At 41.3% G+C, this 25,983-nt stretch overlaps 2 protein-coding genes across 2 annotated transcripts in view; one reads left to right on the top strand and one right to left on the bottom strand.

The window, feature by feature from the left end:
* The first annotated feature begins 4,779 nt into the window (after window positions 1-4,779).
* On the top strand, window positions 4,780-7,146 carry LOC128700149 (uncharacterized). The gene is made up of 3 exons (XM_053793122.2): window positions 4,780-5,214; window positions 6,358-6,624; window positions 6,832-7,146. The coding sequence occupies exons 1-3, from the start codon at window positions 4,870-4,872 to the stop codon at window positions 7,096-7,098; spliced, it is 879 nt and encodes a 292-aa protein (XP_053649097.2). The 5' UTR covers window positions 4,780-4,869; the 3' UTR covers window positions 7,099-7,146.
* Window positions 7,147-9,277: 2,131 nt separating this feature from the next.
* LOC128700145 (G-protein coupled receptor dmsr-1-like) overlaps window positions 9,278-25,983 on the bottom strand; it is a 110,269-nt gene continuing 93,563 nt past the window's right edge. The window contains exons 2-4 of the mRNA XM_053793119.2: window positions 19,805-20,198; window positions 17,672-17,888; window positions 9,278-11,307 (exon numbers count right to left, since the gene is read on the bottom strand). Coding sequence (XP_053649094.2) covers window positions 10,219-11,307; window positions 17,672-17,866 — 1,284 coding nt within the window. The 5' untranslated portion in view covers window positions 17,867-17,888; window positions 19,805-20,198 and the 3' untranslated portion in view covers window positions 9,278-10,218. The remainder of the gene's footprint in view (window positions 11,308-17,671; window positions 17,889-19,804; window positions 20,199-25,983) is intronic.

Below are 25,983 nucleotides of genomic sequence, written 5' to 3'. Positions count from 1 at the left end.
CGATTTGTTTGTGCTAATCCTCATTATGTTCTCTGAAACTGTGTGGGAAAAAGTCCGTAATAAGTGGTGGTTCAGTCTCGCAGGAACCATAGCGTGTTACTAGCCGCACTACCATCTAGCGGGCTGAGGCTAAACTAAAGCTCCTCTGGTCTAATTTGCATTAATTTCTACTCCTGGTAGTAGCTGTTCTTGCTACTGATTCACCTGGTTACCTTTTATGTAACCAGTGTTGTTTTCTTTATTATCAGCTCTGCTGCTGGCCTGGTCAATCAGGGTAGACGCTAGGTAATTGGAACAAGATCCCTATCTACAGGACGTAGTTGGACATTACGACTCCTCACCTCTGGAACCTGAACTGTGGTGCTACTACTAAGTAGTGACAGGAATTCCAGAACATCAGACGAACACCACCACCCCCTTTTTCTTCAGCATCAGAAGACCATCCTGGGCCTAAAATACTCGTGTCCCAACACCATACTGGAACCACAGCTGCCAATTTTTATTTTTTTTAATTAAAATCCATGGAAAATTAGATTTGTTGTTCCTCAAATCCACTTATTTCTCCATTCTTTTGTTCAGGCGGAAGGGGTTCCCCTGACAGAAATCTTCTTTGGAACCTGCTCTGAAACCTTGGAACTTTGAAACATACTTAGAATTTTGCTCTGGAACCTACTTTAAAATCCTATTTTGAAACTCGCTTTGGAACCTACTCTGAAACTCGCTTTGGAACCTACTCTGAAACTCACTTTAGAACCTACTCTGAAATTCACTTTGGAACCTACTCTGAAACTCGCTTTGGAACCTACTCTGAAACTCGTTTTGGAACCTACTCTGAAACTCGCTTTGGAACCTACTCTGAAACTCACTTTGGAACCTACTCTGAAACACGCTTTGGAACCTACTCTGAATCTCGCTTTGGAACCTACTCTGAAACTCGCTTTGGAACCTACTCTGAAATTCACTTTAGAACCTACTCTGAAATTCACTTTGGAACCTACTCTGAAACTCACTTTGGAAGCTACTCTGAAACTAGCTTTTGAAGCTACTCTGAAACTCGCTTGGAACATACTCTGAAACTCGCTTTGGAACCGACTCTGAAACTCGCTTTGGAACCTACTCTGAAACTCACTTTGGTACCTACTCTGAAACTCACTTTGGAACCTACTCCGAAACTCACTTTGGTACCTACTCTGAAACTCACTTTGAAATCTACTCTGAAACTCACTTTGGAACCTACTCTGAAACTCACTTTGGAAGCTACTCTGAAACTCACTTTGGAACCTACTCTGAAACTCGCTTTGGAACCTACTCTGAAACTCGCTTTGGAACCTACTCTGAAACTCGCTTTGGAACCTACTCTGAAACTCACTTTGGAACCTACTCTGAAACTCACTTTGGAACCTACTCTGAAACTCACTTTGGAACCTACTCTGAAACTCACTTTGGAAGCTACTCTGAAACTCACTTTGGAACCTACTCTGAAACTCGCTTTGGAACCTACTCTGAAACTCGCTTTGGAACCTACTCTGAAACTCACTTTGGTACCTACTCTGAAACTCACTTTGGAACCTACTCTGAAACTCACTTTGGAACCTACTCTGAAACTCACTTTGGAACCTACTCTGAAACTCACTTTGGAACCTACTCTGAAACTCACTTTGGAACCTACTCTGAAACTCACTTTGGAACCTACTCTGAAACTCACTTTGGAACCTACTCTGAAACTCGCTTTGGAACCTACTCTGAAACTCGCTTTGGAACCTACTCTGAAACTTTGGAACCTACTCTGAAACTCACTTTGGAACCTACTCTGAAACTCACTTTGGAACCTACTCTGAAACTCACTTTGGAACCTACTCTGAAACTCACTTTGGAACCTACTCTGAAACTCTGAAACTTTGGAACCTACTCTGAAACTCGCTTTGGAACCTACTCTGAAACTCACTTTGGAACCTACTCTGAAACTCACTTTGGAACCTACTCTGAAACTCACTTTGGAACCTACTCTGAAACTCACTTTGGAACCTACTCTGAAACTCACTTTGGAACCTACTCTGAAACTCACTTTGGAACCTACTCTGAAACTCACTTTGGAACCTACTCTGAAACTCACTTTGGAACCTACTCTGAAACTCACTTTAGAACCTACTCTGAAACTCACTTTGGAACCTACTCTGAAACTCACTTTGGAACCTACTCTGAAACTCACTTTGGAACCTACTCTGAAACTCACTTTAGAACCTACTCTGAAACTCACTTTAGTACCTACTCTGAACCTACTCTGAAAATCACTTTTGAACCTACTCTGAAACTCACTTTGGAACCTACTCTGAAACTCACTTTGGAACCTACTCTGAAACTCACTTTAGAACCTACTCTGAAACTCACTTTGGTACCTACTCTGAAACTCACTTTGGAACCTACTCTGAAACTCACTTTGGTACCTACTCTGAAACTCACTTTAGAACCTACTCTGAAACTCACTTTGAAACCTACTCGGAAACTCACTTTGGTACCTACTCTGAAACTCACTTTGGAACCTACTCTGAAACTCGCTTTGGAACCTACTCTGAAACTCACTTTGGAACCTACTCTGAAACTCACTTTAGAACCTACTCTGAAACTCACTTTGGAACCTACTCTGAAACTCACTTTGGAACCTACTCTGAAACTCACTTTGGAACCTACTCTGAAACTCACTTTGGAACCTACTCTGAAACTCACTTTAGAACCTACTCTGAAACTCACTTTGGTACCTACTCTGAAACTCACTTTGGAACCTACTCTGAAACTCACTTTAGAACCTACTCTGAAACTCACTTTGGTACCTACTCTGAAACTCACTTTAGAACCTACTCTGAAACTCACTTTGGAACCTACTCTGAAATTCACTTTAGAACCTACTCTGAAACTCACTTTGGTACCTACTCTGAAACTCACTTTGGGACCTACTCTGAAACTCACTTTAGAACCTACTCTGAAACTCACTTTAGAACCTACTCTGAGAATCGCTTTGGAACCTACTCTGAAACTCGCTTTGGAACCTACTCTGAAACTCACTTTGGAACCTACTCTGAAACTCACTTTGGAACCTACTCTGAAACTCACTTTGGAACCTACTCTGAAACTCACTTTGGAACCTACTCTGAAACTCACTTTAGAACCTTCTCTGAAATTCACTTTGGAACCTTCTCTGAAACTCACTTTGGAACCTACTCTGAAACTCACTTTGGAACCTACTCTGGAACCTACTTAGAAACCTCCTTTTGAAACTATAAAACTTAGAAAGTTACTGAAGCGGTGTTAGTCACCGTGCAACTTTGCAATGTTGATGTGTGTTTTAGTACCGTGAAGTGTTACCTGGAGTATACCTGGAGAGGGTTTCGGGGGGTCAACGCCCCCGCGGCTCGGTCTGAGACCAGGTCTCGTGGTGGATCAGGGTCTGATCAACCAGGCTGCTACTGCTGGACGCACGCAAGCTGACACACGAACCGCAGCCCGGCTATATTGCTGTGTCGTACAACATGCAGTATTCTTTATCACTGTTGGTGTACAGTACAGCACTGTTCTGTCTTGACCATGTTTACTCACAACCAGTCTGACTAGCAGGAAAAATGACTGTTTTCTGGGTCATTTTTACAGGTCAAGAGCTGTTATCTAACCTCAGCTAATTTAAAGCCTTATTTAAGGTATACTACCCCCACCCAGGATGCGACCCACAACAGTTGACTAACATCTAGGTGCCTACTTACTGCTAATTGAGCAGTGGCAGCAGGTGTAAGAAAACATGGCCAATATTTCCACTCGGCCGGGAATCGAACCACAAACACTTGGTATTTATGCCGAGTGTCCTAACCAACCGTCACACAAGCAGTCTGTGTATGTATATACACAGCCTTGTGTGATGGCTGGGAATGTTTCAGAGCCCAGATTAACATCTCAAGGTCAGTGGAAGCCTGGTGGAGTACTAACCCCTTGCCTGCAAGATTCCTCTTCTTCCTGTATCTAATTGAATTCATCCACCTATTCTTATTCCTCCACCTGACGTACATCATGTAACATAGGCCTGGTAGTATTTGTGTGCATACATATATTTTGTTTGTCAACGCACCGGCCGTATCCAACAGAGGCAGGGTGACCTGAAAAGAAAAACGAAAGTTTTTCTGATATCTGTTATCACAAATAAAAACGAAATACTTTCTTTTTTAGTTTAGTAATGTATACAGGAAGGGGTTACTAGCCCATTGCTCGCGGCATTTTAGTCGCCTCTTACGACACGCATGGCTTACGGAGGAAAGATTCTTTTCCACTTTCCCATAGAGATGAAAGGAAGCATCAATAAGAACAAGAGCTATTAAGAAAATAGAAGAATACTCTGATGGGTGTGTACACATGAATGTGTAGTGTGACCTCAGTGTAAGTAGAAGTAGCAAGACATACCTGCTATCTTGCATGTTCATGAGACAGAAAGAAGAGATACCAGCAATTCTACCTTCATGTAAAAAAAAATTACATATAAACACACAACTCATTCAACAACGTAGGATAAGTATAAAAATGCCTTCTTGAAAATTCCTATCGCATTTCATAATGCAAGTTATTCGTAAAATGAGAAATATTGCAGTGTAAGCCACGTCATGAAAAAAGCTGTTTCTGAGCATGGTGACGATGTTGCATCGTCGCTGGCACCGTCCACCGTGCTAAAGATAGAGGAGTGACGCTCTTGCCACGTAACAAGGGTAGGTGGGAGTGTGTTTGTATATAGCCGGGAAGCAGAGACACCTGTCAGTACCACACCCACTGCTAACACGGGTACTCCATTCTGCACTTCCACGAGAGGTTCTTAGCGCATCGCAGCTGAGCGGCACAATGGCTATCGTTCACAATGACATTGTTCATTCTCTAAGGGCTTTCAGTTCATTCAAAGTGAACGACTTTATAGATAGATGTGAAGAGGACTTGTTCAGGTTTCGATTGCCCCTTCTTCGTGAGGGTCTTTTCTCACACGATTCCTTCTTCGCGAATGTCCGTCAGATCATTGACGACGCGCTCAGGGAAATGCTTATGGCGTGGGACGACTTTGAGCATCTACGTAAAAAGCATCGTGATGCAACGTTCCGTCTATCAAGCAGCATCCTTCGCTACACACAGCTGCGATCACTAGGTCGAAAGCAAGACAGTTATGGCGCTAGCACCGAAGACGTTGAGAGAGAGGTGAGTCTCGGAAAAATGTAACAGCTTAAGAAACAAGTGTCTAATTTATCAACGTGTCGGTTCTCTGAACCATTCATCTACACACTGTAGTGTAGCCAGGACGTTGTCTACCACAATCACCTGAAGTGACAACAAATCAGTGAACCAACTCCACAACACAACTACACAACTAGCATGACTCAAGAAATCGTAATGACACGATTGCGACGGGCTGGAGTTTTGAGACTCTATGACCGCGGGTTCAATCCCGGCCGGGGGTATGGTTTACACAACTAGCAAACTGCACTTATCCTGGAGAAGATGAAAAAGTGTAGCGGCTATTGCCTATGATATCTAATTCCTTTCCTGAAAACTGCAAAAGCTATTTTTTTTGGTTGCAAGAGGTTGACTATCGCAGTTAACAGACTAGACATAGATTGTTCCTGTTAATGAACTACAATCTCAAGTTACTATATGGGGGTGATACTACAAGTATTCTGGACCGGTGAATTGCAGACTTAACGACCTCTCGTATGTTGAAAATGGAATAAAATACTATCAGGTTGTTGAAACGTTTCGCCTACACAGTAGGTTTCTTCAGTCATATAGAGCAGCAGGTGTAGTAGTGAAATGAAGATGTAATCAGTCCATCAACCTTGGAGAAAAAGTATTTGAGGTGGTCAGTCCCTCAGCCTGTAGAAGAGTTCAGCTCCATGTCTGGAACGATATGAAGTGACTGAAGAAGCCTACTATGTAGGCGAAACGTTTCAACAATAAAGACACCCAACTATTGTACATGTATCTTAAACTAACCAATAACGCAACAAATTTTAAGGCTTGTACAATGTTACACAAAACACACTGACAGCATAGCTGACAGCTCTTGCTATAAAGCTTATGTGAATTGTGGCTTAACTGTGAACCTCTAACCATTTTAAATTAGAATTATTCCTGGTTTAGAAACATTTATTAACTAAGAGTTAATCTTTTTGTATTCTCATCCATATTTTTGAGAGCTTTGTGTATTTGCAGCCAAAAGTTCATAGGTGAAGAAATTTTTAAGATTTATGAAGTATGTAATGATTTAAAATACCCAAAATACTTAATTGATGAGTATTTTAAAATTACTTAGCTCAAAAGAAGTTAATAAACTATTTTTTACAGTTTATTTTAGACGAATGTGACTTCACAAACGATGAACGGATCTCCGATGTGCTCAGTGAGAGAGATCTGTTCCTTGATGACACAGATCTGTTCTCCGAGAAAAATGATAAACACAGCACGGAACTCTTTAAGAGACTCCTGGGTCATGTACTTCTCCGAGGAGTTGCTCAGGTGAAGTCAGGAGATGCTGAGATGAAATCAGATGCTGAGATGTTGTCAGCTGTGACGTCCCCAGACGGCGTCTTGACTGTTACGTCCCTCAAGAAGGTATACTTCCTTCATTTCTAGCAAATAATTTCTCTGCTTCACTTCTATATCATTTAAAAATCATTTAATACTATATATTAATATTTGCACTACCTAACACCGTCATACCAATCTCCTATCTATTAATTTGAGAGTCGTTCATTTCGCCTTTTTGTCCTTTATCAAATTAAGACTGAGTCCACAGTAACCCTTATTATTTTTTAATAGATGCCAAAACTTCAGCTGCAGCAGATGGGTTCAACCGGAAACTACATGATAGACGAAACAACTGAAAGGCAAAAGAAGGAATTAGAGGCGGTGAGAGAAGCACGGGATACCTCTCCCTCACCGAGTGTAGCATCGGCAGACTCCTGTGACTCCCTTATAGGCAGACTGTGGACCTTCACCTCCCCTGATGATCTGTCTACCTCATACCGGCTAAACTCATCGTCTGAATCAAGTGAGGATCTCCAAGAGCCATCTGGGGAACGATAGCGTACGTTTTCCCCTTTTATACATATATATATATATATATATATATATATATATATATATATATATATATATATATATATATATATATATATATATATATATATATATATATATATATATATATATATATATATATATATATATATATATATATATATATATATATATTATATCGAAGCCACTATGCTATCTTGTAAATCACATACTATAATGTAAAGCTACTGCGCCATGTTGTAAAACCATTTGGTATTTTGTAAAGCCACTATGCTATGTTGAAAAGCCATTACTGCCATAATAAAGCACTCTTAAACTTTAACATCAACTGGTTTTATCACAATATAAACCGTATGTGTTTTAAATTCACCAAGAGTTGGTGATCCTTCCTCAGTTAATTTACAAGCTAAGAGCTGTTATCTTACTTCAGTTTATTGAGAGGTTAAGAGTTGTTATCCTACGTTACTTCATTTATAGGCTACTCATTATATCGCAACTCAGTTTACTTATAACAGTTGTCTAAGGGTTTGTTAACAACTTACCTGTTGATGTGTTCTGGTCATCACCTGGCCCCCGGTCCCAGACCAGGTCAGCTGGTCAGGTACTTACCTGAGGGACTCTGTTAGCAATTCTCCCCTTGTTTATAAGGGAAGACATTGAAGAGTCTTGGTCCCTGCACACTTTTTCTGAGTTGTCTTTCTTCGTACTTGCTGGAACTCTTAATCCAAGGAACTGGATGTGTCCTCCCCTTCCTTGAATCGAACGTGATTTCCTGTCATTCCTCAGGTGTTGTGTGACTCCAACGGGCTTACTTCTTCCCCTTAAATTTAATAACAATGTGCCCGTTCCACCACTGCTTTACATTTGGGTCATTTTCCATTGTCTACGGAGCCTCCAGTTCTGGGAGGGAGTAATGTCAGTGTGCAGATTTGGGATCAATCATTCTATTTTTTTAAGACATGAATTATCGACTCTTTCTGGCTCTTGACGTTCTCAATAATTTTCGGATTTTACTAAATTTATACAGACAGTGAGTGTTGTGTATACTTACATATCTGTAGTTTTTCTTGCCTTGAAAAGTTCAACTAACGCTCAGTTAAGTTGAGTCTGGTGAGATATTTGCCTTAGAGTGTCATCAGTAGTTTGGTATCTGTTCTTCAAGGTCTGTGTATACAACCTAGCGTTAGGTTAGGTAAAGTTTGCAAGGAAACAAGTGTTTCCTGACGAGGGTATTTGTTGTATAATGATCCGCAGCTAGAGCTTTTGGTCATCTGGCAGACTCCTTCCACTGGCTTACCCCTCCACCCCTTAAAAAATTATGGTTATTATAAACATTAGATGTTGCTTCTTGACAGGTGAGATTGTAAGACTGTTTTCTTAAACGTAAGATCTAACAACGTAACTTGCTACTGGGTGAACAAGGAAGCAGCTGTAATGAGACTAGCTCGTGCGTCTCTGCCTAGGAATCTAGCCTGGATCCCTCCAGTTGTGAGCCAATTAGTTTCTCGTGGAACGCAGGACTCACATTAGATTTGCATATGTTCCACATGGAGGATACGTTCATAATATAACGTTTAGATGCAGGATTCAAGGGTACTGAAAAACGTTTGTTTGTAAAGAATAGTTTTATTGGTCTGTTGTGGGGAGTGTGAGGGGGAGTGAGTGTGTTGGGGAGTGTGGAGTCCTTCCTTGGGCTCTGTAGGGGACATCTGACTCCCCACCACCACCACCACCACCACCACTACCACCACCACCACCACCACCACAATCACTACCACCACCACAATCACTACCAGTTTTGCCACTACAACTAACGCAGTATCATGCCTCGGGTGGTAGATGAAAGTTACTATAGTGTACCCAAAGCAAAATTAAAAAAAACGGGAAGGCACAAACAAAGAGAATGGTTAAATAACTAAAGGATTATGATAAGAGCAGAGATTGTGCAAGATTAATAATCCAGGCCCTTAAATAATAAGATAAGGTATAGTGGAAGCAAATAACACACACACACACACACACACACACACACACACACACACACACACACACACACACACACACACACACACACACACACACACACACACACATATATATATATATATATATATATATATATATATATATATATATATATATATATATATATATATATATATATATATATTTGTCTGTGTTCAGTCCATCAATCAAGATTGATGAACTGAACACATCGACTCCAGGCTGAGGGACTGATTACCTCAAACTCTTTCTCATCTTCCATTGTTCTTCTCTGTATTATACTGAAGTCACTGGATAGCGAAAAGTTTCCTCACTAAAGATTTCCAAATGTCAGACAAGTGTCTCATTCTTCATCTTGTCAAGTTTTCTGAGCCACTTACATCACACTAAGATCGCAACAATGCTACCAACAGTCTGGTTATCATAGACTCTTACGTTATTATAAGATTAATGTTGTTGTTCAGTCTCGAAGTGAGGATCACCAAGACGAGTGATAACTGCCACATTAACCCAGACTGTAGCACCTCCACCACTGTTGCTTCTCTCTCGTCGAGTTCCTTCACTGACACACACTGACACTCGTTTCCACGGTAATTATAAACGACTGTATACATGATTCTTAGTGTATTTTCCTTGCTGATTATTAGTAGCATAATAACACAGTTTTTTAAGAATAAAAGAAAAAATCTCCGTGCTGTGGGTGTCGTATTTCAGATCAAAAGTTTGGGTTTGTTGTAAATTACATTGCTGCGGTTTAAATCTATATTCTGTGGTACATTAATAGATGAGACAGACTAATTGTTATATATAAGAAAAGCTGGGACTTCATGTATGAAAGGTTTTACTCAATCCACAATTGTGTCAACAAAGAGACTAAGTTGGATTCATTACGAATGTTGTCTTGTCACAGTCAAGTTTTGGGAGGGACATACCATTATCTTTTACCTTCGCTCATAAAATATTACTCTAACATAAAATAAAGAAATAAGTTAACCCAGTATATACAATGAGAAGCAAATATTGTTTCGTGGTTCTATGGAGAGATGAACAACACTCTTTGGTTCTATAGGAAGAGAAGGAATCAAACACTGTCTTATACAGCATCATTTCTGAGACACTTGTTCAGACGTGAGTAACACAAGTATTGTTCGCGTTGCGGCCTGAATCTACTGAGGGTACGGCTTTCCAGCTGGGAGTATACCTGGAAGCTGGGAGTGTCAGTACGGACATGCAACAAGACTTAAACAGGTTTCTGAAGGTTTCCCTGAACTGCTGGCTCATGGAACAGTACAAGAGGAAGTTGATGGCACTGTTGAAGAGCACCAGCATATCCATAATCTCTCCGAGCTTCTGATAACACGGGAAAAATCCAGAGTCCGGAATAACGGTGAGAAGGCCAAGGATGCCTTGTGGAACTTCGGAAGCAAGAAACAGAACAAGAATGGCTAATAACATCTTAGTGACGCGATCGGCTTGTCGGCCGGCATCTGTTCCTCGACCCGATGAATTCCTTTTCATGAGCTGGGTGCGCCGCCTCGCAGCACGTAATAGCTCCTGAATGAGAGCATAAGAGAGGCCAGTAAGAGCCCCACATGGAAGCAGCTTGAGTAAGACGGCATAGATCCAAAAGTTTATGCTCTTCATTAAGCCTCCGTGAGCCTGTGCTAGGTCGCTGAAACCCACAATATACAGCGTTTGCCCTTTGTGTTCCATCTTGCTAATGGTGAAGTTGAGGTAGTTGGGAATGTTGCAGATTAGCGAGCAGAAGAAGGCGGCTACAATAACCGTGAGAGTTCGACTCATGGAGCACCAGGTAGTGTTGTTCTGAGGGAAGGCGATGGCTATGTATCGCCAGACGGCCAGAGTGACGGTCAGCCAGATAGAGATGGTGTGGAAAACTTGAGCGAAGTGCGCGTGGAACAGCACGAAGACGGCCCATCCCCATGAGTACTGCGAGGCCAGAGATCGCCCCTGCCACACGTATTGGTGCATGGTATAAGGGATGTACTCAACCATCACCAGGAGGTCTGTCAGCGCCAAGCCTGTGAGGACAGCATTGGTGGGAGATAGCATAGAGCGTCTTGTGAGGACAATCATGTTGATAACGTTGGCAACGGAGCCGAAGACACACACCACCAGTGACATGCATCCGTGAAGTGCTTGGTAACTGTGGCGGAAGCTGTCCCAGCCCTCCGTGCTACAGTAACTATCCTGTAAGAAGAGACGGTATTATAGTAAATGTTATTAGTGAGAACTATTTACCAAATGTGTGTACTCACCTAATTGTGGTTGTAGGGATCGATTCACAGCTCTTGGGCCTGTGCGCGTGTGTGTGTGTGTGTGTGTGTGCAGAATTTGTAGGGATTCCCGTAAAATTCACTCTGTCTCAAATCAGGTGAAGTTAGTACATATCATCAGAACAAGACATCTTACAGTGACGTCAGTCATCGGCGCTGCAGTCAGCTGAAATCAACAATGACATCCTTGCCTTTTCCTGAAGACCCTTTAATCATTGGAAAGCATGTGGCCAATGCTTGCACCATTATTAACTAAGAGGACATGAATACATCGTACGGACTCTAAAACAAGAGTGAGGCATTAGTAAATTATGCACGAACATGAAGTATGCAATCCGATCAGTGAATGTGACCAACAAGGCCTCGGTCGCTCCTCACTGACTCGCCATAGCGGAAGCTTCTGTTATATTCCATAGCTGAGTAAGCAGACACTGCTGTCTACATTACAGCATGTCAGGGGCTGTGTCTTGCACTCCCTCGTGTATAGTACAGCATGTCAGGGGCTGTGTCTTGCACTGCCTCGTGTATAGTACAGCACGTCAGGGGCTGTCTTGCCCTGCCTCGGGTATAGTACAGCACGTCAGGGGCTGTCTTGCCCTGCCTCGGGTATAGTACAGCACGTCAGGGGCTGTGTCTTGCACTGTCTCGTGTATAGTACAGCATGTCAGGGGCTGTGTCTTGCACTGCCTCGTGTATAGTACAGCACGTCAAGGGCTGTCTTGCCCTGCCTCGGGTATAGTACAGCTCGTCAGGGGCTGTATTGCCCTGCCTCGGCCACAGGATCAAAAATAAACAATAGCACCTCATGTGACAAAAATCATTATGCAAAACAACCCAGCCTCAATTTCCAACAGTGTCAGTTTCCATGATTGATTGGAATAATAGGTCGGTTAACGGAATTTAAAGCCCATCACCTACACGAGGGTCATTAAGGCCGTATGTCACCTGTTCACCACCAGTCGAGAACAAGATAGAGATTAGTGTATATATTTATGCCGAGGGCTATACACCTCTCGGTGTACATGTGTGTTCTCCAAGACACTCAGTTTCTGGTTGCTACAGAGAACAGAAAGCAAATCCGTGTCATGGGGGGCAGGGGGCAGGGGGCAGGGGGCAGGGGGCAAGGGTGGGGGGGGGGAAGTAATCGAGTCCTTCCTGCTTGGATGACTTGACTGTCTCGTATTTAATAATGTGCTCTGATCCTATGTGGAGATCATTCTGGCATCACAGGCGATACTGGTGAATCGTTTTGACTCTACCAGTGATAATGGCGTATCATTCTGGCACTACCAGTGATATTGGTGTATTATTTTGGCACTACCAGTGATATTAGTGTATTATTCTGGCACTACCAGTGATTATGGTGTATCATTCTGGCACTACCAGTGATAATGGCGTATCATTCTGGCACTACCAGTGATATTGGTGTATTATTTTGGCACTACCAGTGATATTAGTGTATCATTCTGGCACTACCAGTGATCATTCTGGCAAAGTGATAATCGTATCATTCTGGCACTCTGGCACTACCAGTGATTATGGTGTATCATTCTGGCACTACCAGTGATAAAAGTGAATCGTTCTGGCACTACCAGTGGTAATGGCGTATCATTCTGGCACTACCAGTAATAAGAGTGAATCATTCTGGCATTATAAATGATAATGGTGTATCATTATAACATTGCTAGTGGCATAGTGTCACTATTGCATCATTTTGGCATCACTAATAGTGAACATTCATAGAATTCATAAAAAAGTGTAAGAACCCAAGTAGAAATAAGTCACATTGTTGACCTTACCATGTTGACCTAACTATAATTTTCTCAATGTATTTTTTACGTGTTCATAACACGTGTGTGCATTCAAGATCTGTGTAAAAAAAAAAAAGAATTGATTGCAAACCTAAACACGAAGCTGCAGGTGAAAACAATACCATGAAAAAATCTTCATTATTCTGAGGATATGTGTACTCGCCTACTTGTGGTTGAAGGGGTCGATTCACAGCTCTTGACCCAGTGTATGTAAACACATGAATGCGCTCAGGGTTCATTTCCTATTTTCACTGTGGTATTTTTCACACACACACACACACACACACACACACACACACACACACACACACACACATGTAAATATAATGGGACTCCTGAGAGCATGGGTGAACCTTGGGTCTCCCGTAGCTTTTAAAGGACGATTTGAGATACTTAGGGAATAAGAGAAATACCTTAATTACCGTGTTGACAGATGGCGCCATCTTACTCTCAAAGCTGGAAACGTAATTAGAATACACAGAGATCAAAGCCTCTGAACCGCACGTGTATCTGATTGAATCGTCTTCATTACCATCTCAAGGGGATCAAAGACGACCATATTGACCTCTTACTTTAAGTATTGATACTCGATCACATCGATTTTCTCTCGAAATACAGTGTTACGAAATTAACTTACTAAAGTAACACATTAGGAAACGGAGGATCAAGCCTCTATAACGTCTTACCCTGAATGATTCTCTGAGGTAACAGCTAATATACTTCCCAGTGGTATAGAGGCTAATAAGTATATCATTTAGCAAGAATTCATTTAAAATTAAGCATTTTCTAAAAAAAATTCTTACACGTTTAAAGATATATTTTTTTTCATTTAAGTTAATATAAAAAATAATAATTTTGTTCCAAAAGAACCTTAGAAAACTTGCCCAACCTTATTATAGGAAACGCAATGTAATTTGGCCTAATCCAACTAAATATATCGTACATAAGTTTACAATAATTTAATAATAAACACAATGAAATATATTTTCCTGGTTAGGTTCAAAATGATTTTTGCGAAATTATTGCATAAACAAATTTTCGCTTGCCTTATACGGCAAGAAGAGCGTTGCTATTTAAGCTAAAATCACAAAGTTGTACATATTCGACACGACATATATATATATATATATATATATATATATATATATATATATATATATATATATATATATATATATATATATATATATATATATATATATTCAGGACAAGCCACGGGGGGGTGGAAATCTTTAGCTCAAGTACTTTCACACTTCTCAGTGCGTCATCAGGAGCTGTGCAATGTTGCAAGGGAGCAACCAAAGCAGGGAGAGAGAGGTCTCAGAGTAGCGTAGGTGTCACTGGCCCTTAGAGTCTAAGGGTAAGTTTCTGTACAATCTTATTCTTCTGTTTTTTCTTGTTTCTTCTGCTTCTTCGACCAGTGAATATTACACTCCTTCAGTTGCTTGTGTTCCTGTTCATTCCATATTCTTCTTCCACCCTTCTCTCTCCCTCCTCTCTTCCCTCTCCTTCTCCCTTCTTTCATTCTTCCCTCTCTTTCGGTTCCCAATTCTTCCCAGTAGTTGGTTGGTTTACCCTCACAGAAAAGAGAGATATCGCTGAACCCATTAAAGGAATACGTGAATAGCGGAACACCCTTTGATCGTCTTCAATTCCTTTGCCAGTTCATCTAATCCCTTCACAAAGGGGTTCCCAGCCTGCTGCTCCATTTTTGATTAATAAAGAGCGTTTATACATCACTCCAAGTGTAAACATCAGTATTTATTACCCTAAATTAGATAATACAATATTCCATTATTACTTTCTGTTGCTGTATTACGCTGTTAGAGACTGTTATTATATGCCGTTGTTATATTCATCTTAAATCTTGTTATATTCTCTTGTTATATTCTCTTGTTTATGCTCTTACATACCATTGTTATTTCTCTACGATTTCTTGTTGTTATATCCCGTTGTTTAATCCTGTTTTTTCAAGTCATGATTTATTCTGTTATAGAAACAGAGGCAAAACAGTGGCACATGAATATGCAATTAGCAAAACCATTAATTCGCTCACTAATACTGTCATTAAAACCTGGTTTAACACAACAACAAGTTTTGCCTTTGTCATTAGGTATCCCTGGAGAGATTCAGTATTGGCCAGATTTTTTCCTCTCTCCCTTCAAGGTTTCCATTTATAACTTGAGAACGCCTTATCCGATCGGCTTGAAATTTCACACACATATGTAGTGTCATTAAGGAATGGTCCATGCAAATTTAGGTATTTATTGGTACCCTCTGATTAATTTTATTGGAATATTTTTTCGGATTCGGCTCCCATGCGATAACTTGAGAATGCCTCTTTCGATTGGCTTCAAATTTTCAACACTACTGTATCGTATTTAGAAGAAAAATTGGAATTTTTATAGGAGTAGGTTCTAATTTGCCAATTATATTTTTGAATAGTTTCAATCTTTAATGACTGGTACATCTTATTTACAGAATAATACCAAGCAAGTTTATGCTCTGTAGATTTCGTAAATTTCCTAAGAGAGAGACAGACAGAAAGAGACAGAGACAAAAAATACAGAGAGAGAGAGAGGCTAGATCCCACCTCCATCATTAAGAGACAGATTATTATTATTATTATTATTATCATTATTATTATTATTATTATTATTATTATTATTATTATTATTATTATTATTATTATTATTATTATTATTATTGCTGTTGTTGTCAATCAGGTCTGATTATGAGACGGAGAGAACAGCTCCAATTCCTTGCTTCAGGAGCCTTACATCAGCAACGAGACACACCCTGTTTTCCCTCAGTTCTTGAAGGGCAAAATACACTAGCCACCCGTGCCCTATTAACGGAGGCTAGTTCCACTTTTACGAGAGTTTAGCCTTCATGGGGGAAGCAGACCAGCTACCCTGGAGAACTACAGGTCATCTGGTAGGTCAGGGTAGGAGACGCAAGTTCTGGGAAAGATCTAAAGAGATACTGGAAAAACCGTTCAGACTCGGGAACCTTCACGATTACATTACCCTCTAACCTTTATCCACTGTTGTGGTCTATGCATTAGTATGGTTTATCCACTCGTATGGGCTATCCACTAGCGCGGTTTATCCTCAGGTGTGGGTAGCGTTATTAAGTCAGCCACGGATTCAACCTCTGAGAAATACGATATTTTCCGATGTGATTCACTAGCTAGTTTATTGTGATAATTTATTGTTGAAGGAACAGAGTTATGATGGTGGTGTCCAGTCTTCAGTGGTCGTAGGTCGTAGTTACAACAGCAGAGTTATGTTGGTGGTGTCCAGTCTTCAGTGGTCGTAGGTCGTAGTTACAGCAGCAGAGTTAGGTCGTAGTTACAGCAGCAGAGTTATGTTGGTGGTGTCCAGTCTTCAGTGGTCGTAGGTCGTAGTTACAGCAGCAGAGTTATGTTGGTGGTGTCCAGTCTTCAGTGGTCGTAGGTCGTAGTTACAGCAGCAGAGTTATGTTGGTGGTGTCCAGTCTTCAGTCTTTGTAGTTACAGCAGCAGAGTTATGTTGGTGGTGTCCAGTCTTCAGTGTTTGTAGTTACAGCAGCAGAGTTATGTTGGTGGTGTACTGTCTTCAGTGTTTGTAGTTACAGCAGCAGAGTTATGTTGGTGGTGTCCAGTCTTCAGTGGTCGTAGGTCGTAGTTACAGCAGCAGAGTTATGTTGGTGGTGTCCAGTCTTCAGTGTTTGTAATTACAACAGAGTTATACAACTGGATGCGACCCACAATAGTCGGCTAACACTCAGGAATATACTCACCTAACTGTAACTGAGGGGAGGTCAAATCTCGGCTCTTGGTCCCTTAACTGCTCTCAAACTGTCAACTTAATTCTTGGTTTCATGTGATTTATCATATCTTTTCTTAAAACTGTGCATGATATAACCTTCCCCCAGTTCCCCCATCAGACTATTATACTTCCTAGCCCATCAGGTAAGAACTGAGCTAACCAAGCAATTAACAACCCTACCAACTAACCACCCATCAATTCATTCCATCAAACTGTAAATAAAAAAAATTATGATATTTCGTCCCTTTCTTAACCATTATCAAACAAGAACATTTTTCACAATATTCAAAATCTCAGGATTAGCTGATTGGGAAGATACTGTAGGGGACAGATTGTTTGCTGCCAGGTAGTGACTTACCAGTTCGTGAAGCAATAACTGGTGCAGAAGAGGTGGCACACAGCCTTAGTAACCCCCATGTAGTCGACAGGTTTTCAACCCCATTAACCACCCAAGCCAAAGCCCAGAAAGCTTTATACACCGAAAGACTTATATCTGTATATATATATATATATATATATATATATATATATATATATATATATATATATATATATATATATATATATATATATATATATATATATATATATATATATATACACACACACTGAAAGTCTAAGTACCTTACGTGCTTGACGCCCGTTGTATACTCACGCTGTTTGCATGCGTCGTGATGTTGTCAGTAGCGTTGTTTTGGTCAAGAAGGTAGTCAGTGTTGGAGGTAGGTGGGAAAGTGGTGGTGGTGGTGGTGGTGGTGGTGGTGGTGTTGACCAAAACACTCATGATAGCAAAGGCTCCAGCTGCTCCACTGCCTCCAGCTGCCTCTATAGTATACACTTCCACGGTCATGATAGTCACTAACAGGGAATACCTGGAAATAAATATCGTTGATCTATATATATATATATATATATATATATATATATATATATATATATATATATATATATATATATATATATATATATATATATATATATATATATATATATATATATATATATATATATGTATTTTGGTCAGTTACATAATATTGGTAATTTTTACAATAATTTTATTTTTGTTTATGTCTCTGTTTAATTGTGTTTATTCATGCAAATTTTGTTTCATTAAATTTATATAATAACGAGAGTGAACCTCAGCGATGGTTCAATGGAGTGTTCACTTCCTCCATATTCTCAACATTTTCTGTTATCTAAGATTTTTTCTATTTTGCAAAATTTCTTCTCGTGGTATTTCGGTTATATATTGTAAATTATCAGTGATTGTAATTGAAAATTCTGTTAAGATGCTTTTCTAAGATTCTAATCACTAATCCTTTTAACTCGCATCAATCCCCAATCTCTAAACCGCGAACCAGTTCCCCCAATCTCTAAAACGCGATCCAGTTCCCCCAATATCTAAAACGCGATCCAGTTCCCCCAATCTCTAAAACGCGATCCAGTTCCCCCAATATCTAAAACGCGAACCAGTTCCCCCAATATCTAAAACACGAACCAGTTCCCCCAATCTCTAAAACGCGATCCAGTTCCCCCAATATCTAAAACGCGAACCAGTTCCCCCAACATCTAAAGCGCGAACCAGTTCCCCCAATATCTAAAACGCGAACCAGTTCCCCCAATATCTAAAACACGAACCAGTTCCCCCAATCTCTAAAACGCGATCCAGTTCCCCCAATATCTAAAACGCGAACCAGTTCCCCCAACATCTAAAGCGCGAACCAGTTCCCCCAATATCTAAAACTCGAACCAGTTCCCCCAATATCTAAAACTCGAACCAGTTCCCCCAATATCTAAAACACGAACCAGTTCCCCCAATATCTAAAACACGAACCAGTTCCCCCAATATCTAAAACACGAACCAGTTCCCCCAATATCTAAAACACGAACCAGTTCCCCCAATATCTAAAACACGAACCAGTTCCCCCAATATCTAAAACTCGAACCAGTTCCCCCAATATCTAAAACGCGAACCAGTTCCCCCAATATCTAAAACGCGAACCAGTTCCCCCAACATCTAAAACGCGAACCAGTTCCCCCAATATCTAAAACGCGAACCAGTTCCCCCAATATCTAAAACGCGAACCAGTTCCCCCAATATCTAAAACGCGAACCAGTTCCCCCAACATCTAAAACGCGAACCAGTTCCCCCAATATCTAAAACGCGAACCAGTTCCCCCAATATCTAAAACGCGAACCAGTTCCCCCAATATCTAAAACGCGAACCAGTTCCCCCAATATCTAAAACGCGAACCAGTTCCCCCAATATCTAAAACGCGAACCAGTTCCCCCAATATCTAAAACGCGAACCAGTTCCCCCAATATCTAAAACGCGAACCAGTTCCCACAATATCTAAAACACGAACCAGTTCCAAAATCTCCAAAGCACGAACTAGTTCCTCCAATCTCTAAAACGCGAACCAGATCCCCCAGTATCTAAAACACGAACCAGTTCCAAAATCTCCAAAGCACGAACTAGTTCCTCCAATCTCTAAAACGTTGCATTTAAAAGACATTAGAGAATAAAAAAGTCACAATACCGTGACTGGAACAATACACCGATAACCCCAACATAGGAGAAAGGAGATTACGACGATGTTTCGGTCCGACTTGGACCATTTACAAAGTCACAGTGTGACTTTGTTAATGATCTAATAGGACCGAAACGTCGTCCTAAGCTCCTCTCTCCTATATGAGAGTTATTTGTGTATTAAAAACCTCTATAACACCATGTGCTTAACCCTTGCTTGTTAAGTTACAGAGATACAGGGGACAAGTGATGCATTACCTGGTAATGTTATACAAATGGAAGGTCGTCAACGTTCTCCTTCACCTTTGTCACCTTCGTCCACTCTCCCAGCTGCATGTATCACAAACCATAGCAACATTTTAATCCATTGTTAGTGTCGTGATTTTCAGTTCTCTGTCATGACTGTACCTGCCTGTGCTTGCACCGCCTAATTTCGCTTCCTCTGTTAGTTTGCGTTCTAGACCAAGGCTACTTTGATGTCCGACTTCCTCAGGGTAAATATCACATCTAATCTCGCCGGTTCACCGCCTGCTGCTAGTTCTTCTTCGGTTCCAGAGGTAGCTGCGTGCCACGACTAGTTCCAGAGACAGTGCTTAGGCAGAGAACTCGTATTTGCATATATTGTTTTATTTTTCAGCTTCGACTTGACATCCTGTAAAGAAAAAAAAGGAGAAAATATATTAATGTCAGTGAAGAATGTACATCTTGTTTGTTCACAGAATATCAATCATACAATGCATACAGCGTAATATACATAAATAATACTCACACAGGACGACATGCAATCACACAATACATCCTGCACAGCATACATAATATACGTACACAGAACGACTTACACACAATACGTACAGCACAGCATACTTAATACGTATACATAACATACATGTATACATACATACATACACAGTACGCTTAACACAGCAGTAACATTAACAAAATAAATAACTAAGTGATGATAAAGCAACTCAATATATTTTGGAATCCTATACAACACAACAAATGAAATGGAATTTCCTGTTGAATTTGTCGTGACAGACAAACATTGTTCAGAATTTGTTCTGGTGATGGGACACAAAATTCTATATATTTTCAAAAATTTTAGATAGCTCGAATTTGCCATTAATGCATAGAATTTACACTTTATAGAAAGGGAAAATGATTTACAGGGAATTGGATTCTTTCCGTCCGCCCCTTCAAGGGATCGTTTATCCAGAGAACTGGAGTGATATCACAATATGCAAATCAACCACTGTGAAAAAAATAGTGAACTTTCAAGAGCTTTCGTGATTTCACAATTATATATATATATATATATATATATATATATATATATATATATATATATATATATATATATATATATATATATATATATATATATATATATGCAAAACAACCACTCTGAAAGAATAGAGAAATTCCAAGCGCTTTCGTGACTACTCACATTAGTTCCTTGATAATGTGAGTAGTCACGAAAGCGCTTGGAATTTCTCTATTCTTTCAGAGTGGTTGTTTTGCATATTCTAAAATCACCTGTTTACTGTGATCTTATTGCATATATATATATATATATATATATATATATAGTTACATAATATTCAGTTCAAGGAACAACTGAATTGTAGAAAATGAAAAGACATGTAACAGAGTACTTGAAAGGGGTTTGGCTGTCTTCATCTCCTCTTTCACCCTATTTCCTTGAAGACTCTCTCAGGGACGATCCCTTCCCGGAAGTCGCTGCTTCCGTAGCAACACCATCTGTTTCCACCTTTTCACTCGCACTTCCATTCTCCTTCACCTCCAGATTAATTGTTCTGTCTTTCTCTCTCTCGCTTTCAGTATCTCTGCGTCCATTATTTAAGAAAAGGAATTCGTTTTATTCTCTCTCTGGTTGGCGTGTTCGGTAATGGATGGTATTACGCGAAGGTGTTCGGTAATGGATCGGAGCTGAGTCGTTGTTGTTGGGTAATGAACCAACACCTGGGGTCAATGTTTGATGGTAGTGAACCCAAACCTGGGGGTCAATGTTTGATGGTAGTGAACCAACACCTGGGGTCAATGTTTGATGGTAGTGAACCCACACCTGGGGGTCAATGTTTGATGGTAGTGAACCCACACCTGGGATCAATGTTTGATGGTAGTGAACCCACACCTGGGGTCAATGTTTGATGGTAGTGAACCCACACCTGGGATCAATGTTTTATGGTAGTGAACCCACACATGGGGTCAATGTTTGATGGTAGTGAACCCAAACCTGGGGGTTAATGTTTGATGGTAGTGAACCCACACCTGGGGTCAATGTTTGATGGTAGTGAACCCACACCTGGGGGTCAATGTTTGATGGTAATGAACCTACACCTGGGGGTCAATGTTTGATGGTAGTGAACCCACACCTGGGGTCAATGTTTGATGGTAGTGAACCCAAACCTGGGGGTCAATGTTTGATGGTAGTGAACCCACACCTGGGGGTCAATGTTTGATGGTAGTGAACCCACACCTGGGGGTCAATGTTTGATGGTAGTGAACCCACACCTGGGGGTCAATGTTTGATGATAGTGAACCCACACCTGGGGGTCAATGTTTGATGGTAGTGAACCTACACCTGGGGGTCAATGTTTGATGGTAGTGAACCCACACCTGGGGGTCAATGTTTGATGGTAGTGAAACCACACCTGGGGGTCAATGTTTGATGGTAGTGAACCCACACCTGGGGGTCAATGTTTGATGGTAGTGAACCCACACCTGGGGGTCAATGTTTGATGGTAGTGAACCACACCTGGGGGTCAATGTTTGATGATAGTGAACCCACACCTGGGGGTCAATGTTTGATGGTAGTGAACCTACACCTGGGGGTCAATGTTTGATGGTAGTGAACCCACGCCTGGGGTCAATGTTTGATGGTAGTGAATCCACAATTGGGGGTCAATGTTTGATGGTAGTGAACCCACACCTGGGGTCAATGTTTGATGGTAGTGAACCCACAATTGGGGGTCAATGTTTGATGGTAGTGAACCCACATTTGGGGGTCAATGTTTGATGGTAGTGAACTTACACCTGGGGGTCAATGTTTGATGGTAGTGAACCCACACCTGGGGGTCAATGTTTGATGATAGTGAACCCACACCTGGGGGTCAATGTTTGATGATAGGGAACCTACACCTGGGGGTCAATGTTTGATGGTAGTGAACCCACACCTGGTGGTCAGTGTTTGATGATAGTGAACCCACACCTTGGGGTCAATGTTTGATGGTAGTGAACCTACACCTGGGGGTCAATGTTTGATGATAGTGAACCTACACCTGGGGGTCAATGTTTGATGGTAGTGAACCCACACCTGGGGGTCAATGTTTGATGGTAGTGAACCTACACCTGGGGGTCAATGTTTGATGATAGTGAACCCACACCTGGGGGTCAATGTTTGATGATAGTGAACCCACACCTGGGGGTCAATGTTTGATGGTAGTGAACCTACACCAGGGGGTCAATGTTTGATGATAGTGAACCCACACCTGGGGGTCAATGTTTGATGTTAGTGAACCTACACCTGGGGTCAATGTTTGATGATAGTGAACCCACACCTGGGGGTCAATGTTTGATGTTAGTGAACCCACACCTGGGGTCAATGTTTGATGATAGTGAACCCACACCTGGGGGTCAATGTTTGATGGTAGTGAACCTACACCTGGGGGTCAATGTTTGATGGTAGTGAACCCACACCTGGGGGTCAATGTTTGATGATAGTGAACCCACACCTGGGGGTCAATGTTTGATGGTAGTGAACCCACACCTGGGGGTCAATGTTTGATAGTAGTGAACCTACACCTGGGGGTCAATGTTTGATGGTAGTGAACCCACGCCTGGGGTCAATGTTTGATGGTAGTGAACCCACACCTGGGGTCAATGTTTGATGGTAGTGAACCCACACCTGGGGGTCAATGTTTGATGGTAGTGAACCCACACCTGGGGGTCAATGTTTGATGGTAGTGAACCTACACCTTGGGTCAGTGTTTGATGGTAGTGAACCCACACCTGGGGGTCAATGTTTGATGGTAGTGAACCTACACCTGGAGGCCAATGTTTGATGATAGTGAACCCACACCTGGGGGTCAATGTTTGATGGTAGTGAACCTACACCTGGGGGTCAATGTTTGATGGTAGTGAACCCACACCTGGGGGTCAATGTTTGATGGTAGTGAACCCACACCTGGGGTCAATGTTTGTTGGTAGTGAACCTCCACCTGGGGGTCAATGTTTGATGATAGTGAACCCACACCTGGGGGTCAATGTTTGATGGTAGTGAACCCACACCTGGGGGTCAATGTTTGATGGTAGTGAACCCACGCCTGGGGTCAATGTTTGATGATAGTGAACCCACACCTGGGGTCAATGTTTGATGGTAGTGAACCCACACCTGGGGGTCAATGTTTGATTGTAGTGAACCCACACCTGGGGGTCAATGTTTGATGGTAGTGAACCTACACCTGGGGTCAGTGTTTGATGGTAGTGAACCCACACCTGGGGGTCAAGGTTTGATGGTAGTGAACCTACACCTGGGGGTCAATGTTTGATGATAGTGAACCCACACCTGGGGGCCAATGTTTGATGATAGCGAACATACACCTGGGGGTCAATGTTTGATGGTAGTGAACCCACACCTGGGGGTCAATGTTTGATGATAGTGAACCCACACCTGGGGGTCAATGTTTGATGATAGTGAACCCACACCTGGGGGTCAATGTTTGATGATAGTGAACCCACACCTGGGGGTCAATGTTTGATGATAGTGAACCCACACCTGGGGGTCAATGTTTGATGATAGTGAACCCACACCTGGGGGTCAATGTTTGATGGTAGTGAACCCACACCTGGGGTCAATGTTTGATGGTAGTGAACCCACACCTGGGGGTCAATGTTTGATGATAGTGAACCCACACCTGGGGGTCAATGTTTGATGGTAGTGAACCCACACCTGGGGGTCAATGTTTGATGATAGTGAACCCACACCTGGGGGCCAATGTTTGATAGTTCAGTCCCTCAGCCTTGATAGGTGATCAGTCCCACAGCCTTGATCAATCTCAGTCAGAGGGAGAGGGACTGACACTAATATCCTTATCGTCCACTCTCTCCAGTACACAATCTCTGCATTAAATTGAAAAAAAGGCCACTGGTGGGCGAAACGTCTTCAGAAAAAGATTCCCGGGTGTTACACATGTGTTTTATCCATCATTTTATCGGTACTTTAAACCCTCAACGTAAAAAAAAATACTTCATTTTCTCGACTTAGACCTTAAATAAATCTTTCGTGTACGTTAAATACTTCCTCAGTGTATAAACAGCATTGAAATTTAGAAAAAAAATATATTTCGAAATTTGGACACTCAGGTTTTTTTTCTAAGTTAGGTACCTGATACTTAACCTCCTTACTCCTGTTGTCCTTTTCATCTAGCAGTAAGTAGGTACCACCAAATTAACTAATTGCTGTGGGTCGGAGAAGAGGTTGAAAGAAGCCCCAGGGGGAAAATAAACCAGACATACTGATTTCTTTTATTTACCCTGGGTTACTAACCCTCCGAGTTAGTAATCCCAATAAAAGCCTCTTCTGTATTACGGGAGGAATTATACACAGAAGTCAGGTCACGAAGACGTCTGGTCAGGTTTAGTCTCTCTTTCCTCCTTCGATAATCACAGAGCAAATGTGGGCGCCTCTTGGAAAGTGAGTGATGGAGTCCCATCACGAACTTGATATCTCGGCCAAATTTGTGTGATTTGTGTCAGATACTAAGAATGATGGTTATGGTGTCCAACAGTAAGAATGATATTTCTGGTGTCACTGTCGAACAGGATGATGGTTATGGTGTCCAACAGTAAGAATGATATTTCTGGTGTCACTGTCGAACAGGATGATGGTTATGGTGTCCAACAATAAGAATGATATTTCTGGTGTCACTGTCAAACAGGATGATGGTTATGGTGTCCAACTGTAAGAATGATATTTCTGGTGTCACTGTCAAACAGGATGATGGTTATGGTGTCCAACTGTAAGAATGATATTTCTGGTGTCACTGTCAAACAGGATGATGGTTATGGTGTCCAACAGTAAGAATGATATTTCTGGTGTCACTGTCAAACAGGATGATGGTTATGGTGTCCAACAGTAAGAATGATATTTCTGGTGTCACTGTCAAACAGGATGATGGTTATGGTGTCCAACTGTAAGAATTATATTTCTGGTGTCACTGTCAAACAGGATGATGGTTATGGTGTCCAACAGTAAGAATGATATTTCTGGTGTCACTGTCAAACGGGATGATGGTTATGGTGTCCAACAGTAAGAATGATATTTCTGGTGTCACTGTCAAACAGGATGATGGTTATGGTGTCCAACAGTAAGAATGATATTTCTGGTGTCACTGTCAAACAGGATGATGGTTATG

The sequence above is a fragment of the Cherax quadricarinatus genome, chromosome 74, assembly GCF_038502225.1.
Source record: "Cherax quadricarinatus isolate ZL_2023a chromosome 74, ASM3850222v1, whole genome shotgun sequence".
In the NCBI taxonomy this organism is placed as follows: domain Eukaryota; kingdom Metazoa; phylum Arthropoda; class Malacostraca; order Decapoda; family Parastacidae; genus Cherax; species Cherax quadricarinatus.
Note: the sequence above shows the minus strand (reverse complement) of the source record. Positions and strands in the feature narration are given on the sequence as shown.

What these genes read in the sequence shown, in the direction of transcription:
- LOC128700149 (XM_053793122.2), top strand. Translation starts at nt 4,870, where the DNA reads ATGGCTATCGTTCACAATGACATTGTTCATTCTCTAAGGGCTTTCAGT. An exon ending in CCGAAGACGTTGAGAGAGAG is followed by an intron (nt 5,215 to 6,357) that starts GTGAGTCTCGGA and finishes TATTTTTTACAG; the next exon opens with TTTATTTTAGACGAATGTGA. An exon ending in CTGTTACGTCCCTCAAGAAG is followed by an intron (nt 6,625 to 6,831) that starts GTATACTTCCTT and finishes ATTTTTTAATAG; the next exon opens with ATGCCAAAACTTCAGCTGCA.